General features: G+C 35.5%; 1 protein-coding gene across 13 annotated transcripts in view; it reads right to left on the bottom strand.

Annotated features, from left to right (window-relative positions):
• The window catches only part of KDM6A (lysine demethylase 6A), a gene marked incomplete at both ends in the record, with an annotated part of 208861 nt that overhangs the window by 23123 nt on the left and 168584 nt on the right, over positions 1 to 17154 (bottom strand). For all 13 annotated transcript variants that reach the window (XM_079727668.1, XM_079727658.1, XM_079727664.1 and 10 more), the window contains 6 exons: positions 6959 to 7107; positions 7634 to 7708; positions 7782 to 7846; positions 9899 to 10104; positions 10908 to 11013; positions 12457 to 12586. In XM_079727668.1, the coding sequence (XP_079583794.1) occupies positions 6959 to 7107; positions 7634 to 7708; positions 7782 to 7846; positions 9899 to 10104; positions 10908 to 11013; positions 12457 to 12586 (731 nt within the window). The remainder of the gene's footprint in view (positions 1 to 6958; positions 7108 to 7633; positions 7709 to 7781; positions 7847 to 9898; positions 10105 to 10907; positions 11014 to 12456; positions 12587 to 17154) is intronic.

Below are 17154 nucleotides of genomic sequence, written 5' to 3'. Positions count from 1 at the left end.
GCAGACAATAAATTCTATAGAAAAATGTGTCTTTAGAAATGGAACCTTGGAAATGTTCAACAGAGAATGCTCCAGTGGTATTCAATAGTTTATCTGTACAGCATTTTTGTGTCAAGTCTAGTTTTAGAGCTGAGTTTGGTCAACTCCTAACTTATTCAGTAGGGGCTTCTGTGGAAGACAACCTAAATCATGGTTAAAAGCTTAGGTTTTGAAGCCAGGTTCCTTGGCTTAGTCATTATGTGAACCTGGGCAAGTTTCTAAACCTCTGACTCAGTTTCCTGTAAGATTTGATGACAATGATTCTGATAAGTCAATGGGTTGTTTTGAGGATCAATGAAGTAAGGACTGCTTCTAATAGTGCCTAATACATGGTATGTAATAAATATTAGCTATTATTGATATTGTTACCACTTCTTCCTTGTGAACTAATCCCCATTTCTCACAAGTAGTATCAGGACATCAGTAAAGAGGCAGGAAGTCTAATTTTCCAAATGTAGCTGCAGGAGTGGTATCAACAAAGATGGCAGAGAAGGGAACTCGGGAAACTCGTCAGAAACACCAAAAAAAAAAAAAAAAGAAAAAATCTAGTGAAAACTGTCAGAAGCAACCTTACCAGAAATCTGGAAAATAAGTCAAAGATTTACAGCAACCAAGCAACTGACAAAAAGAAAAAATGACTTAAACACAGTAGGAGATCTTTATGTAACCTACCTTATCTCTACCTCCATCATCAGTGTGGCAGTGGACTTAAAAGAGTAGTTTGTATTGCTAGTGTGAGTGTCCCTGGTTCTGGAGGGAACAGAGTAATCTTGTTCCCAAAGAACTCTGTTCTTCTGTTTTGTCTACACTGCAGTTTCCCGAAAAAAACTGACAGAAGGGACTTCTCTTTGTTTCACCTACCTCAGTACTCTATCAGGGCAAGCATTTCAATGGAGGAGGAGCCCCCCCCCCCCAAAACACTGTAAGAGTAAAGAACAAGCTGATACCACCAAGGACAAAAACAAAAACAAAACAAACAAAATAACCAGTTGGGGCAAACAAAAGACATGCCAAAGGCTTGGAAGGAAAAGCTGGGGAGTGAAATTTTAGGGGAATAAAGGCTTTGAAAACTTCCTGTGTATACTGTAGAATTTAGAAGCCAAACGCATACGCAGAGCAAGAGGTATGCTCAGAAAAAAACCTAAGAAGACCATAAACTAACCTCTCGCTGACCTTTAGGTTCAGTGCAAGCAAAGAAGTAAAAGCTAAAGTAGAGTTGTAAGCAGCGCAGCTAAGTGTAGAAGGAGTGACTCAAAATGGAGGCAATCGGTACTTCCCTGGTGGTCCAGTGGGAAGACTCTGCACTCCCAATGCAGGGGCCCCGGGTTCGATCCCTGGTCCAGGAACTAGATCCCACATGCATATGCTGCAACTAAGAGTTCGCATGCTGCAACTAAGAAGCCCGTGTGCCACAACTATGAAGCCGCATGCCGCAACTAAAAGATCCCGTGTGCCGCAATGAAGACCTGGCACGGCCAAAGTAAAATAAGTAAATAAATTTTTAAAAAGGAGGCAATCTGCAAAGACCTAGAGAATTCTTTTTTCTTTTTCCCATTCTTCTTTCCTTTTTTGGCCACCAGGCATTTAAAGGAATCCCTGTCATATCACTGCTGAGATAATTAATAGAAAGGAGACTTCAGTGCCCACACACGACAAGGAATACAGTCTTTGCAAAAATAGTGTGCATACTATATATAAAATAGATAACTAACAAAGATAACTAGTAACTACTGTATAACTCTACTCAATACTCTGTAATGGCCTATAGAGAAAACAATCTAAAAAAGAGCAGATATACGTATATGTATAACAGAAAAAAAAAGTAGTGTGGAAAGTCACTAAACAAATAGATGACTATAGCCCACAACAAGCAACAACAACAAATCTTAGAAAGAGAGGAGAATCTGATTTCTGTAACTGCTGCATCATAATATTCAAAATGTCAAAACACTAGCAGAGCACTATGCTAAAGGTACAAAGACTTCAGAGACATGACTACATCCTACAGAGAATATACTCAAATACTCGAAGTCAGTTTTCAACAAAAAATCACGAGGCATGTAAAGAAACAAGAAAGTATTGTTCAGTCACCGAAAGAAAAGGAAAAAAAAAAGAAAGAAATTAACAAAAGCTATTCCTGAAAAGGCACAGACACTGGACTTACTAGGCAAACACTTTATATCAACTATCTTAAAATATGCATAAACAGCTAAAGAAAACCATGTAAAAGAACAAAAGGAGGGACTTCCCTGGTGGCGCAGTGGTTAAGAATCCACCTGCCAATGCAGGGGACACGTGTTCGAGCCCTGGTCCGGGAAGATCCCACATGCCACGGATCAACTAAGCCCATGCGTCACAACTACTGAAGCCCGTGCACCTAGAGCCCGTGCTCCGCAGCAAGAGAAGCCACCGCAATGAGAAGCCCACGTGCTGCAACAAAGAGTAGCCCCCACTCACCGCAACTAGAGAAAGCCCGCGCACAGCAACGGAGACCCAACGCAGCCAAAAAAATAAATTGAAAAAAAAAGAACAAAAGGAAACAAGGAGAATGATGTCTCAACAAACAGATTATCAATGAAGAGACAGAAATCATAATAAGGAAGGAAATAAAAGTTGAAGCTGGAAAATATAATAAATGAAATGAATGCACTAGTGGGCTTCTCAACAGCAGATGTGAACAGGCTAAAGAATCAGCAAACTTATAGATAGGTCAAATGAAACTATACGTTCTGGGGAGAAGAAAGCAAACAATGAAAACAAAATTCACAGATCCTAAGAGACCTGTACAACACCGTCAAATATGCTAACATATGCACTGTGGGAGTCCCAGAAGAAGAAGAGAAAAGGGCAGCAAGAATATTTGAAGAAATGATGGTCAAAAGCTTCCCAAATTTGACAAACGACATGAATATATATATCCAGGAAGCTCAAGGAACTCTAGGAAAGATAAACTCAAAAAGATCCACACTAAGACACATTAATAATCAAGCTGTAGAAAGGCAAAGAAAATCTAGAAAGAAGGAAAAGTGACTGTCACATACACGGATCATCAATAAAATAGCTGGTTTCATATCAGAAACCATGGAGGCCAGAAAGCAATGGCTTAACACATTTAAATTGCTGAAAGGAAAAAATAATTAACCAAGAATCTGGCAAAACTATTCTTCAAAAATAAAAGAGAATCTAGTCAATCTGCTCTATAAGAAATGCTAGAGTTTTTCAGGTTGAAATCAAAGAATATAAGACAGTAACTCAAAGCCCTATGAAGAGATAAAGGACCACAGTAAAGATAACTACGTAAGCTGAAGACTCACACTCCAATTTTGAAACTTACCTCAAAGGTTAGAGTAATCAAACCTGTGTGGTATTGACATTAAGACAGAGATATAAATCAGTGGAAAAACATCAGGATTCCAGAAATAAACCCATACATCTATGGTCAACTGATTTTCAACAAGGGTGTCAAGATCATTTAACAGAGGAAAAAATAGTCTTTCCAACAAATGGTGCTGGGACGACAGGATAGCTATATGTAAAAGAATACTGTTGGACCCTTAGGTCATACCATACCCAAAAATCTAACTCAAAATGGATCAAAGATCTAAATATAAGGGCTAGAACTATAAAAATCTAAGAAGAAAACATAGAGGCAAATCTTTACAACTCTGGATTTGGCAATGGTTTCTTAGATATGACACCGAAAGCATAAGCAACCAAAGGAAAAATGAATAAATTGAACTTCATCAAAATTTAAAACTTTAGTGCATCAAAGGACACAATCAAGAGAGTGAAATGATAACCTACAAAATGGGAGCAAATACTGCAAATCATGTATCTGATAAAGAATTAATATCAGAATACATAAAGAACTCTTGCAACTCAACAACAAAAGGACAAACAACTCAATTAAAAAATGAAGAAAGAACTTGACAGTCATTTCCCCCAGAGTAGATATACAAATGGACAACAAGCACATGAAAATCAAAACCATAATGAAAAAACATGTCATATCCGCTAGGTCAGCCATAATAAGAAAAAAATGGAAAATAATCAATGCAGGTGAGGATGTGGAAAAATTGGAACTCTGCACACTGCTGTCAGGAATGTAAAATGTTGCAGCTGCTGTAGAAAGCAGTTTGGAAGTCCTCAAAAAGTTAAACACAGAATTGCTATATGACCCAGCAATTCTAATTCTAGGTATATAACCAAAAGAAGTGGAAACAGGTATTCAAACAAAATCTTGTACGTGAATGCTTACAGAAACACTGTAGTCACAACAGCTAAAAAGTAGAAACATCCCAAATGCTCCTTAAGTGATGAATGGATTAAAAATGTTCTATATCCAAAAGATGGAATATTATTCGGCCATAAAAAGAAATGAACCATTGAAACAATATGGATGAACCTCAAAAACATGCTAAGTGAAAGAAGTCAGACACAAAAGGCAACATATTGTATGATTCCATTCATATGAAACATCCAAAACAGGTAACTCTATACAGCCAGAAAGCAGACTAAGGGTTGTGCGAGGGGCTGAGAGGAAGGGGGGAAATGGGATGACTACTTAATGGGTATGGGGTTTCCTTTTGGGCTGATGAAAATGTCTTGGAACTACACAGAGGTGATGGCTACACAGCACAGTGAATGTACTAAATGTGACTGAACTGCACACTTCAAAGGGGTTACTTTTGTTATGTGACTTTTATCTCAATAAAGAAAAATGTAGTTGCTCTTGCCATATCCTGTCTGTGCACACCACACCCTGACTCTTCTATATATCACAGTATAATGTGAAGACAGTACTCTTAATACTTACAACTGTCTCTTACCACAGGTAGATGGCTGGAATTGTCCATGGCATGGACTCTAAATAAAATTTACCTCTAATTAAAACTAGAGATGTTGGGACCCCATCATCTTACTAAAAACCTTTCAGGATAGAGCCTGAGAGCATCTCTAGTTTAGAACATAGACTGATCATAAAGTCCATTAAAGCAGGTAACATACCTATTTAGGTAACTCCAGGAACGAAGTGTTTACCCCATGAAAAAGTACTCAAAATAATTTTTAAAAACTGAACGGAACTAATTAACATTTCTTCTAATACCAAGTTGTCTAATACAGTAACCACCTGAAATACGGTAATGTGAACTGAGATGTGCAGCAACTGCAAAGTACATACTGGATTTCAAAGACAATATAAAAAGGGGGGGGAAGTCCCAATAATTTTTAGACTGATTACATGTTAAAATGATAATATTGAGATATATCTGGGTTAAAGTTAATTTCACCTATTTCTTTTTATATTAATGTTACTATAAAATTTTAAGTCATATATGTGACTTGCATTATATTTCTACTGGACAGCACTACCCTAAGGGAATTCTTCAGAGAATTCTTTAACGTTGCATAGGACACTTCTGAAAAACTAATACCCTGTATATAAACCAACCAAAAAAACCCCAACAGTCTAGACACAAGTGACAAAGTGATCTATCAAGTTTGCTTTCCCCTTGATCTGTAATGAAAAACTGCATTCTTTGATGGAGGGATAATACTATTTGCATAAAATAATTCAAATTGATGAGAGAAAATTTCGGTTGAGATGAATCTTAATAGAACCAGTCCAATACTACATGCATAAGAAAAATGAACTCTAGAGAGTTCGAATAACTTGCTTAGCATTTACATTGGAATCTAAATGACAGAGTGGGGAGTAGATAGGTCTTCTGCCATTTATTCCAGAACTGTTTCCACTTTATCCAATTATGGATAAAATATCACAAAATTAGGCTTCCAATGGCCTGAGGACAAAAACTACAGCCTAATCCTGGCTGTACATTAGAATCCTCTGGAGAACTTTTTTTTTTTTTTTTTTAAATATGGATGCCTGGATCCCAATCTCCAGATATCAGTCAACTATGTATTTTTTAAAACTTTACCAGAAGATTCTAATGAGCAGCCAGAACCGGGAACCACTGACCTACGTTACCCAGACACAAGCATAGGCCTATTCTGAAACAATTTTTTAGCTACAATTAAATAAGCAGGTAATTAAGAAGGAAGCAATCTGTCTTCAAACCATGGCTACTTCAAGTAGCAAACAAGCACATGAGGGTGATATGCTGCCTGTAGGCACTGGTACAACTGAACTCGTTATTACCAACACCCATCCTAATTGTTAAATGTTTTGAACATCACCCTGTGAAATTTCATGTCAATTAAAGGGAGCACAAAAAAAGATGATACATTAGTATCAGACAGAATTTTAAGTCTAAAACCAATGTAACTTCATTTTACAAATGGAGAGAAAAAAAAAAGACCCAGAGAAGAAATGTGACTTGCCAAAGTGACAAGCCTATTTAGTGGTAAAGTCTGGACTAGATACTATGGTGAATCTAGTAATGTCTCCACATCAAGTGTCACTGTAAACTGTACATTGTAACCCAGTAAGACGATTGCAACCTACATCTTCTTTTTTAAATGAAATAGAATGGAACAGATTAGAAAATGTATTGTTCTATGAAACTGTTTTTGTATACATACATGTGCACTAGGTCATAATATAAAATATATTTCTTATTGTGATTGTGGTAAAAACAAGTTTAGAAAAAACCGTCACACTGCAGTAGATGGGATCAAAAGTAGTCTTTAAGTCACAGGGACTTATTTTCCCTGGAGTGCTCCAATGACCGTGCTTCCAGATTACACTGCTATTATTTCAGGGATATTATATTTCAAAAAAGATACTACCAAGTGGAAAAATCTTAATAATCTGAGCTCAGTTAAAGAGCCAAATCTTGTAATAGAAATAAGCCTTTCAGTTTCATTCATTATAAATGGAAAGAATCCAGTTCTCTTTTTCATGTTACACATTTTGATCAATTTGTGTGTCAATATGTTAGTTCATAAAAGTTACCTGGTGTTCTACTTCCTGGAACTCTCATGTATAGCTGAACTGTGTTCATACCCAGTATGGTATGACCAACGTGGCTTAGAAGATTTCCTGCTGATACGACACGCACAAAAGCAGGAAGTTTAGTCAGCTCATGTAGCTGTAACTTCCACCTGCAATGAAGTATCAGATCAAGAGTGAAACCCTGCTATAAATATTTGTAGAAGTTAACCATTTCTTCAAAAACCTTGTGTTCCAATCAGAAAAACAATCAAATCTATAAATATTTTACTTTTGCATAGGAAACCCTGGAATGCTTAAATTTTTTAATTTTGCAAAGAAAACTTCCTAACAAAAAGAAGCATAAAAATTATTAAGTAAATAAAAGAAAAAACTAACTTCCCTATTTTTATAATTGTTGTATAATTCTATTTTATAAATATATTTTATATAATTATAAATATAATTTTATGGTTGTATAACTACATATAGAAGAGTCTTGATGAAAATTTGTACAAGAGTTTTAGGTCAAAGAAAATAATTACAAAACCTAGCAAAAATAATTTGGCTAAAACTTGTATATCAACTTAGAAAAATGACAAGGAACAAAACAGAAGAGGAAGTTGTAGACAATTCTCAGTCTTGCTAATAGGAAACCTCTTTGCATCAGTTCACAGAAACACTACTATGAAGACTTACTTTTTGTCATCAGACAGGTCAATGTTGGTCCCAAACTTTATAGTTTTAAAGGGTCCTTTCCTTCTCCTCCCAGAACTTAAAAAGAGAGGTAATATTAGAAACATGCCTTTTAAACAGAAATACTAAGTGGACATTACAAACGACTTACTTATCTGAAGATGTAGATTCATTATCTGAGTGGTCTTTATGGTGACTTCTTTTCTCATTTTCTTCCTATAGATTAAGCAAAAAGCAATCCAGTTTAGTATGTATTCTACAACCAGATATCCTTTCCATCATACAATTGAAAAGTTTACATATAGATCAGTGGTGTTATCTACAGACCTCTTTCACATGAAAATTTCTTCAAAGACCACATTAAATAGAAAGCCAAGAAAAGTCAAAGCTCACTGGCATGGTATCCAACCTCCTCCATCGGCCACAAAGTTATCCTGAGTTCTTCCTTAGTAATATTCTTCTATAAGGGGAAAAACTAGAGATTCTAATTCTTGGCCCATTTTCAAGAGAGGAAATTTAATGAAAGTTGAGAGGCCTAAGAAGTGTCAATCTTGATTATAAATTTCCTAAACTAACAGAGGTGTGTGCATGTGTATGTAGCTATATGTGTATGGAATACATAGGGAAGGGGGGAGGGTAAGATGTTCTCTATTCTTTATTACAGACAAATGGAAGAAGTTCTTCCTGGGTTAAATCTTTTCTTTCCCCCACAATGAATTATACATGAATGATAAACATTTACAACATTATTAAGTAAATTAAGTGTTGGATAAATATAGGTGCTTTTCAATGAAAATATTACTATTATTTATGATTTCTGTGTCACAGACATGGTATCTCTTAATACTGTCCTACGATTTCTGAGTTAACTATACTTAGTGACATTTTGGCCTCCCTCCTTCTAAATGTATATGTTTTTTAAACATTTGTCAAATTTTCCACACATAATGGTCCATACTTCCAAGGCACACAAGAAATCACTGTTTCTTTGATTATGGATCCCTTTCCATTTAAGTACTGTGCCTCTCATCTTCTTCTTCCAAATACTCCTTTGACGATCTCTGAATCCTGCTTACTATCTATTCTTTTCTGACCATAATACTACCACAGAGTTGAAGTATCTCAAAAGTCTGAACCAGAGAGACTTATATGGACAACAAATTCACTGCAACTCGTGAAAGATGCAGGATAGTTTTTACTAAATGAATTTCTCTATAGGATATGGGGAGTGGTAGTAAGAAAGGAACACAAAATATATGATTAGCAGGTACAAATGTTGCCTTGATTGAAAATGTGAACTTGGGGCAAAATTTTAAACAGAGATAAGCAAATCTAATGAACTACAAATTAAAGACTTGCAGGTGCATATTAAATTTCAGCTGTGGGATATGTACAGAACAACTTAGTACAGATAAGTGTGAGTAATACATTTAATGAACTCACTTTTATGGATGTTTTATGTTCACTTCATAGGAGAATTCAAAGTTCTCATTTCATTGCTGAAGGATTTTAATAATGCCTCATTGCTGAAAGTCCTATGAGTCTTTTAATAATAATCCTGATTATTTTTCAAAGTTTTATTCTTTTATTTTCTGTACATTTTGAAATAATTTATGCCTCTCCTGGAGTTTTCTCTTTCAAACCGAGATGCGTAATGCTTCCTGGGGGAGTTATGTATCAGATAATACTAACCTGGTAGAGTTTAATGGGAAGGAATAAGACAAGGGACTCTGCAAGCATAAAGCAAACTTAAGATTTAGTTTATCATCTAATATCAGTGGTTCCCAATCAGCGATAATTTTGCCCTGCAGGGGTCATTTGGCATGTCTGGACACATTTCTGATTGTCATAACTGGGATACGGGTTAAGGGGTGTGCTATGGACATCTAGTAGGGAGAGGCCAGGGATGCTACTAAATATTCTACAATACACAGGACAGCTCCCCACAACAAAGAATTACCCAACCCAAAAATGTGAATAACGCCAAGGTTAAGAAACCCTTCTCTAAACAGAAATATCCCAGAAATCAGGGAGACATCTCACTAGACAGTAACAATATTTATCAACCCATAGGTTTGCTTACACTTAGTAGTAAGAGCAAACCGGATAGCACTTATAAAGTATGTTATAAAAATAATAATAATAAACTATTTTATGTAACATAAAATGAGATGTTTACAAAAGGAAAGTGCCCTTTCAAAGTAAACTATAAAATAATAAAAAAAATGATCTCCAAAATAAACTAATCTTCAGGAAATAAATACTTACTCTCAATGATTCCTGGAAAGAGGAGGCCTGGTACTGTGCATATTTAGCAATTGTAGTATGAGATCGATTACTTTCACAGTGCCAGATTTTCTTCGTTCCAGTGGGATCCCAGTTTTCATCTGCTGGCTGCAACAACTGTGTCCTCACTTCCACCATGTGTTCATTGTTAGCTTCTACCAAAGTTTTGGTAGAGAAAAGTCCCAGGTCTTCATAAATAAATAAATGTAGTTAATAAATAAAAATTATATTTGGAATAATATTTTATTTTTTTAACATCTTTATTGGAGTATAATTGCTTTACAGTGTTACTTTCTGCTGTATAACAAAGTGAATCAGCTATACGTATACATATATCCCCATATCCCCTTCCTCTTGCACCCCCCTCCCACCCTCATATATACACTACCAAATGTAAAATAGAGAGCCAGTGGAATAATATTTTTAAAGTGTTTTTTTTTTTTTAAAGAAAAAAAGGAAAATGTTTCATGGTGTTCTATCCAATCCTCCTAAAAACTAACCAGGAACTCTGCACACCCTGAGCTTTGTGCCAGATTTGCACAACCATACGCTGAAGCCCTGGACCTAATCGTCATGCCATCAACAGAGGGAGAATAATCAAGGGGCCAGGGGCTAAAGATTCACTTGTTTATTCAATCTCTGCAGGTGACAGGAACCACTTAGGGGGCTACAGTACTTATTAGTAATATCAAATTTTACCTATATTTTATCTTAAAAATTTCTTCTATTAGTCAACCTAAATCATAATTATAATTATATAATTGGATGAAAATAAAAGCTAAATTAAAACACCACCAGTTAATTTAACCATTATCATATCTTCACGTTATGGATTAAAGAAGTAATAAGTACTCTTTCTCTCACACACATATTAAAATGAAAATGTGAAAAAACTACAAAAGAATAGAAAAAAGTTTCTGCCAGTGCTTTAGAAGTTAATAGACAGTAAAGGAAATATATACACTTTTCCTTTTTCTTATTTAAAGCTTACCCAACTTAAGAGCTCCAGCAAGGCCACGTATTACTGTAACAGGGTTGTTTGGATTTGTACAAAATTGGTGTAATGGAGGAAAGAAAGCATCACGTTTATTTTCCAACTGTAAAATTAAAACGTATTGTTAGAGCTCCATAAAGCAGATCTTTTAGAAAATATTATGCCAAATTTATATTCATTATTTACTGCAATTTAAATAAATAATACATCCTATGTGTCGTTATTCCTATTTTATGTTTTATAGCATTTTATCACTATGTTTTTTGATTCTAATTGTAATTAGTAACCACGTACATTTCTCTTGTCCATTGTATCTTGAACAAAATACGTGGGAGAGATACAGAAGAAAGTCCTATCACATGCTACAATGTGGATGAATCTTGAAGACACTTTAAGTGAAAATAAACCAGTTACAAAAAGAAAAATTGTGTATAATTTCACTTATATGAGGTATCTAAAGTAGTCAAATTCATAGAGACAGAAAGTGGTGGTTACCAGGGGCTGGGGAGACCAGGGAAGAGGGAGCTGTTTTTTAATGTGTATAGAATTTCAGATTTGCCAGATGAAAATGTTCTGGAGAGCTGTTTTGAAACAATTAGAATATACTTAACACTATGGAACTGTACACTTAAAAATGGTGAAGATGATACATTTCATGTTATGTGGTTTTTCTCTTATCACAAAAGAGAGGGAAAAAAATCAGCATTTAAAATAATATTACCAAAATGAAAGCAGGCTGAAGAAGACAACCCGTAAAAGATAAATAATAATTTTGCATTTTCCCCCCTCAGACCTCAGTATAAAAGTTTTATTACATGTGTATCCCAGTGCTTCCCTTACATACTAAAGGATTAATATGATAGACAGTTGGCCCCTGGAGGGTGAAAATAGGGTCAAATCTCCAAAAACACTCAATAGTTTAAAATTTCTTCATTTGGGGTAGAAGTGGGAAGATGGAAGGAAACGGGGTAGGAGGACCTATTTCAGAGAAACATAAATAAGAGTTGCTTTGACTGAACTCTTATCAACTTCCTATACCACATGTCTAAATGTCCATTAAGTAAAACTAATCCCCAGTTTTAAATAATCTATTAAGCTTTTTAATGACATATTTATTATCACATTTTATGTTCTCGAACACTTTTTTTTGAAGGTAAATATCTTTTTTATTTTGGTAGATGTATAAAACAGAACGAATGTTAAGGTCCTTACAACTAGTAGAATGCAGATTTAAAACACAGCTTACTCAAAAAGAAGTTATACTTTTAGGTAGTTTTTGCCTAAATCTGCTCAAAATTGGGTGCAGTAAAAAGTATTTCTCACTACTGTAATGTAATCGCAATTAACAGCTGAGAAGGCACGTTTTAAATGCTATTACAAAATCTTTTTGAATACATCATTTTTTTCCCCGAAACATTCACGCTGCTGCCAATAATTCTAAAGTTTCCTAAAGGGCATCCATATTGATTTAAAGCAAGATCTTATGAAAGACAGGTAGGTGCAAACACTGGTTTGATTTACTTCTAGTCAGTCAATTCAGACTCACATAAATACTAGGTGTAGGTGGATTCAACTTGTCCTTTGGCAAGGGAGGGTATGGTGAAGATGGTGGTCTTGGAGGCGGACATTTATCCAATAAAATGCTACTGTTAGATAAGCCATTTTTACCTAGATTCCTTAAAAAAAGAAGAAGGGAGAATAAATCAACTGTACATTTATTTAGAAAACAGAAAAAAAAAATCCTGAATTAAGTCCTAATTAAATTACTGGGTAGTTGCACAAATCCATGAGATTTGGATCCACCAGGAAAAAACTGAGAACAATTATTCATTTTAGTAATTACTTAGCTTGATTCCTATATCTCCCACTGAAGAAAAGTAATAGAAGATACTACAACACACGCTATTGATGACATTTCCTTATTTCGTTGGTAATTTTCCAATATATTTTCTTTACCTGAAGAACAAACACAAACTCCAATTTCCTCTCCACCAACTTCCACCATCAGATTCTTTCCATTAAATGTGAAAACAATAACTTGACCAAAAAAGGTCTAGGTAATAGTAAAAACAGAATATATCTCTCTTTCTATGTCTCATCTCAGTAACTAAAACTGGAATATCTTAGTGACAATTCTCAAACCTGAAAAGACCTTTTTCCCTTTCTTTTCTCAAATGTTGGAAAGAATTTTCCGTGTAACTCCTTGGCAAAATTCAGCAAGACTCCAACCTACTAAATTTTACAGCTAATTATACCAATTTTTAAAATGAGGCATATAGTTGCTATCCATTATCTGACACTCTATATAATTATTACTTACTAGTATTTGGTGTTTCTTTTTCTTTAATGAAGGTATCATGTTTGTTAAATTACAGATTATTAAAATATGGTAGAATTATTCCCAAACTGCAATTCTTTTAGTGTAAGAAAGAAAAAGAAAGATATTTCCAATTTCCTAAAGTTTCTACCTAACTCAGAAAATCAGTGAGATATAATTTTGAGCTTTCAAATCATTCCAGAGTAACTGACCTACCTCACCCAATTATTACACGTTCAAAACGAATCATTACATTAAACTATCAAATACTCTTAATATATTAAAATTTCAGATAAGAATTTGAAAACTGTAATTATGGTAGGGAGTTTAAAACTTAATAATTTTATTTACTGAAGAAGGAACTAGCAAATTTGCATCATAAATAACAGAATAAAGGTTGAATCAAAATTAATTTTCCTGGGGGCTTCCCTGGTGGCGCAGTGGTTGAGAGTCCGCCTGCCGATGCAGGGGACACGGGTTCGTGCCCCGGTCTGGGAGGATCCCACATGCCGCGGAGCGGCTGGGCCCCGTGAGCAATGGCCGCTGGGCCTGTGCGTCCCGAGCCTGTGCTCCGCGACGGGAGAGGCCACAACAGTGAGAGGCTCGCGTATTGCAAAAAAAAAGAAAAAAAAATTTAAATTAAATTTCCCTATTTTGCTATGTTTTTCTAGCAGTGGAATTTTGTAGCTTTTGTAGCACTGGAAAAACCTTACAAATCAGCCTGTTTTGGTTGGCTCTAATGAAAACTAAGTCTTGAAATTTCACTGTTACACACTTTTGAGATGTTACACTATAGCATCACGGTGACCCTTTTTAAATTTTCTCAACTTAAGTAAAAACAAGAGTTCAAGACAAGTATCAAAGAATCAATTAAGTTTAAAATAACTGTTTTTAAAAAAGTACGTGAAAATAGTCATTAAAGTGAAATTTTAAGTTCAACTAACATTTAAGGTTTAAAGGTTAAATAAATGAATATTCTACTCATTACCAGCTTTCAATATATCTCTCCACAAAGTAGGAGTGCCCTGTACATTTAAAGATAGACATGACATCTAACCTCTTAAATTTAGGTATAAAATTGGTATTAACTTATAAACTCCATGGCAGTAGATAATACTTGGGCTGGGACTAGTAAAGAAACAATTCAAATATTATCATTAAACCAATGTCAAGATAAAACATTCACTTACAATTTCCACATAAATAATTAAGTTTTCATGCTGAATTGTGTATCTACCACTCTTCAACTTTAGAATTTAAACAAAATATGACTCCAAATACATAAAATTTGTTTGCCAGAGCAGGAGATGGATGTACTGTATAGTACTAATTAATATTTTAAGGAGTTGTACCAAGTATTTTAAGGATATGGACTGAGTATTAAAACTGTACCATAAAAGAGCATCTCATGCTAGTTAAACGTGACACAAAAATTTAAGCTTCTACAACATTCTGGACATTGAGAAATGAGGCTAGAAAAAAGGGTTTGATTGATTAGCAGAATTCTGCTCTGTCATTTCTACAATTCTGTAACAATTAAAAGAAAAAAAGCCAATGAGAAAGTAAATAAAACAAAGAAAGCTGTCGCTGCCTTTATTTTAAAATAGAAAAAAAAAAAAAAGTGAGGCATGACTAAGGGAGCTGAAATTGACTCAGCCATTGAATGTCGCAATTGCAATTTTTAAACAAAAAAGAAGCCGAAGTATTGTAACTGCCTTCTGATGTATAGCATTGACCACAAAGATGAACCCAACAAAAAGTCAGATTAAAAATAACGAACACTTTAAAGACTAACCACATATGTGAAAATAAGAGGGTAGGGAGAATGCACTATGCAATCAAACTGTATCTAGCAGTTTCTTACTGTATTTCAAACATTGATTCCCTGCCTACTGAGGTCAAGTCTGGAACAAACAGGAACCTCCCTTAAGGAACTGATGTAGGTAGCTGTCTATGTAGTGACTATAACCTTTTTCCACTGAAAATGCTAATGCAAAGACAGAGATGTGGATAACAGGAACAGACTTTATCTTCTGAACACGTAAATGTCCAACACTTTATAATACTTCAAGCCAAATAATGAAACTTTAATACAACAATCCAAAGTGGAGAAAGGCATTAAAGTTAAAGAAGCAGGTGCTGGAAAGGATTTAGACATTATCCCATTTTAAATCCTTTTCTCCCATCTTGAAACTCTTTCCCTGAGCAAAGTAGAGTAAGAAGAAATTAGTCATTGCCCAATTACTTTAAATTTTGGCTTAAACTTAATTTCAAATTCACCCTCATCATCTGGTAGAGAAATGAAACCGTGCCCTGTAGATAAACTGACCTACACTTTAATTATCTTTCGTTATGAAGTTCCTACACCAGAAACATCAAGTCTCTTGCACTTATGTCACTTTCCCCTTCTAAGTTCTGGACCCCTGACCAGCTCAGGACACCATCAACAGAACAGAAACGGCAAACAACATGACACATACCATTTGCCACCTTGACTTTTCTCTAAGCCTCAGGAGATTTTTATCTCCAGTTTATCAGAGCATTTTTTTCTTGTCTCTTCATTAATAAACTGAGGCCTAAATTTACTGAAATAACCCAAGCAACCCCACAGGTCTAGTGTTTTGATGTATCTAGCTACTACAAATTGTCTTTAAGAGTTAAGAGCTGAAAATAAATCTCTAAAAATGTACTTTAGGGCTTCCCTGGTGGCGCAGTGGTTGAGAGTCCGCCTGCCGGTGCAGGGGACACGGGTTCGTGCCCCGGTCCGGGAGGATCCCACATGCCGCGGAGCGGCTGGGCCCGTGAGCCATGGCTGCTGGGCCTGCGCGTCCAGAGCCTGTGCTCCGCAGCGGGAGAGGCCACGGCAGTGAGAGGCCCACGTACCGCAGAAAAAATAAAATAAAAATAAAAATGTACTTTAAAATTCTGAAGTCAACGTTTATATACACCTCAAAACTGAAATGGAAGAGAGTATAATCTTTAATATATTAAACACCACCACACCTAGTTACCCACAGCATAAGACTTTAGTAATGAAAACTTAAGGTAACTGCTACTGTATACTGTTTATAACTTGTACCTCCATGGGACTCTTTCTGACAATATTCTTCCAGAATACCCTTAGGTCCCATACGGTCCATGATGTTAGTTTTGGACCGCTACATTTTCCCCTATTTTCTAGCAACTTTCCTGAGACTACAGAGAATAGAAGAGGGAGGAAGACCCTGCTCCAGCAGAGTGGCAGCAGTACTATCTAGGAAATGGGACAGAGGTCCCAGCAGCTGAGTGGAGAGCAGGTAGAGGGCAGTATAAATTGGCAGCAAGCCAAGGCATTGCATCCAAGGAGAGCTCAGTATAGCACTTGATGTGGATATTAAAACACGCCTGTTCTCTTTAGGCCCAGAGTTGAAGTGAGTGATAGTGTAACATCTAGACAAAAGGACTAACGTAAAAACCTTATTTTCTAAAGAATTATATTTTAGAAATTCAGGGATCTCACTGTATGCTTTAGAAGAATTTAGCCTGAACTTGGAGATCATCCAGTGTGGTTTTAAGTCACTGACTTGAAAAAATCTGGTAAGGCAGTTAAGATTAATTACAGAAGTTATTACGTTGTAGGCCACTGAGGAAAATGCTGCCAGCAATGTGGACCCAATAGGCAATACAAAGGAAATAATAAAATATGAAAAAGATGTAATTTGTGCTTTAATCTGTGCCACAATAATTAAAGATAACAGCTGAATAGTTAAAAACTGACAGAAAATAATGAAGAGCAATGGAAAATAAAACACAGACCAGAAGGCATTTTAAACATTCAAACTCAAATAGTCCTCAAAGAAAAAGAACCATAGTGTATTTACAGTATCAAAGTTCCAATATCACTTAATTATAACTTTTACATGCAAAATTTATTCTTCTCCTTACTCC

This window comes from Hyperoodon ampullatus, assembly GCF_949752795.1.
Source record: "Hyperoodon ampullatus genome assembly, chromosome: X".
NCBI classification, from domain to species: Eukaryota; Metazoa; Chordata; class Mammalia; order Artiodactyla; family Ziphiidae; genus Hyperoodon; species Hyperoodon ampullatus.
The sequence above is the reverse complement of the archived record's forward strand: the minus strand, read 5'-3'. Positions and strand labels throughout refer to the sequence as shown.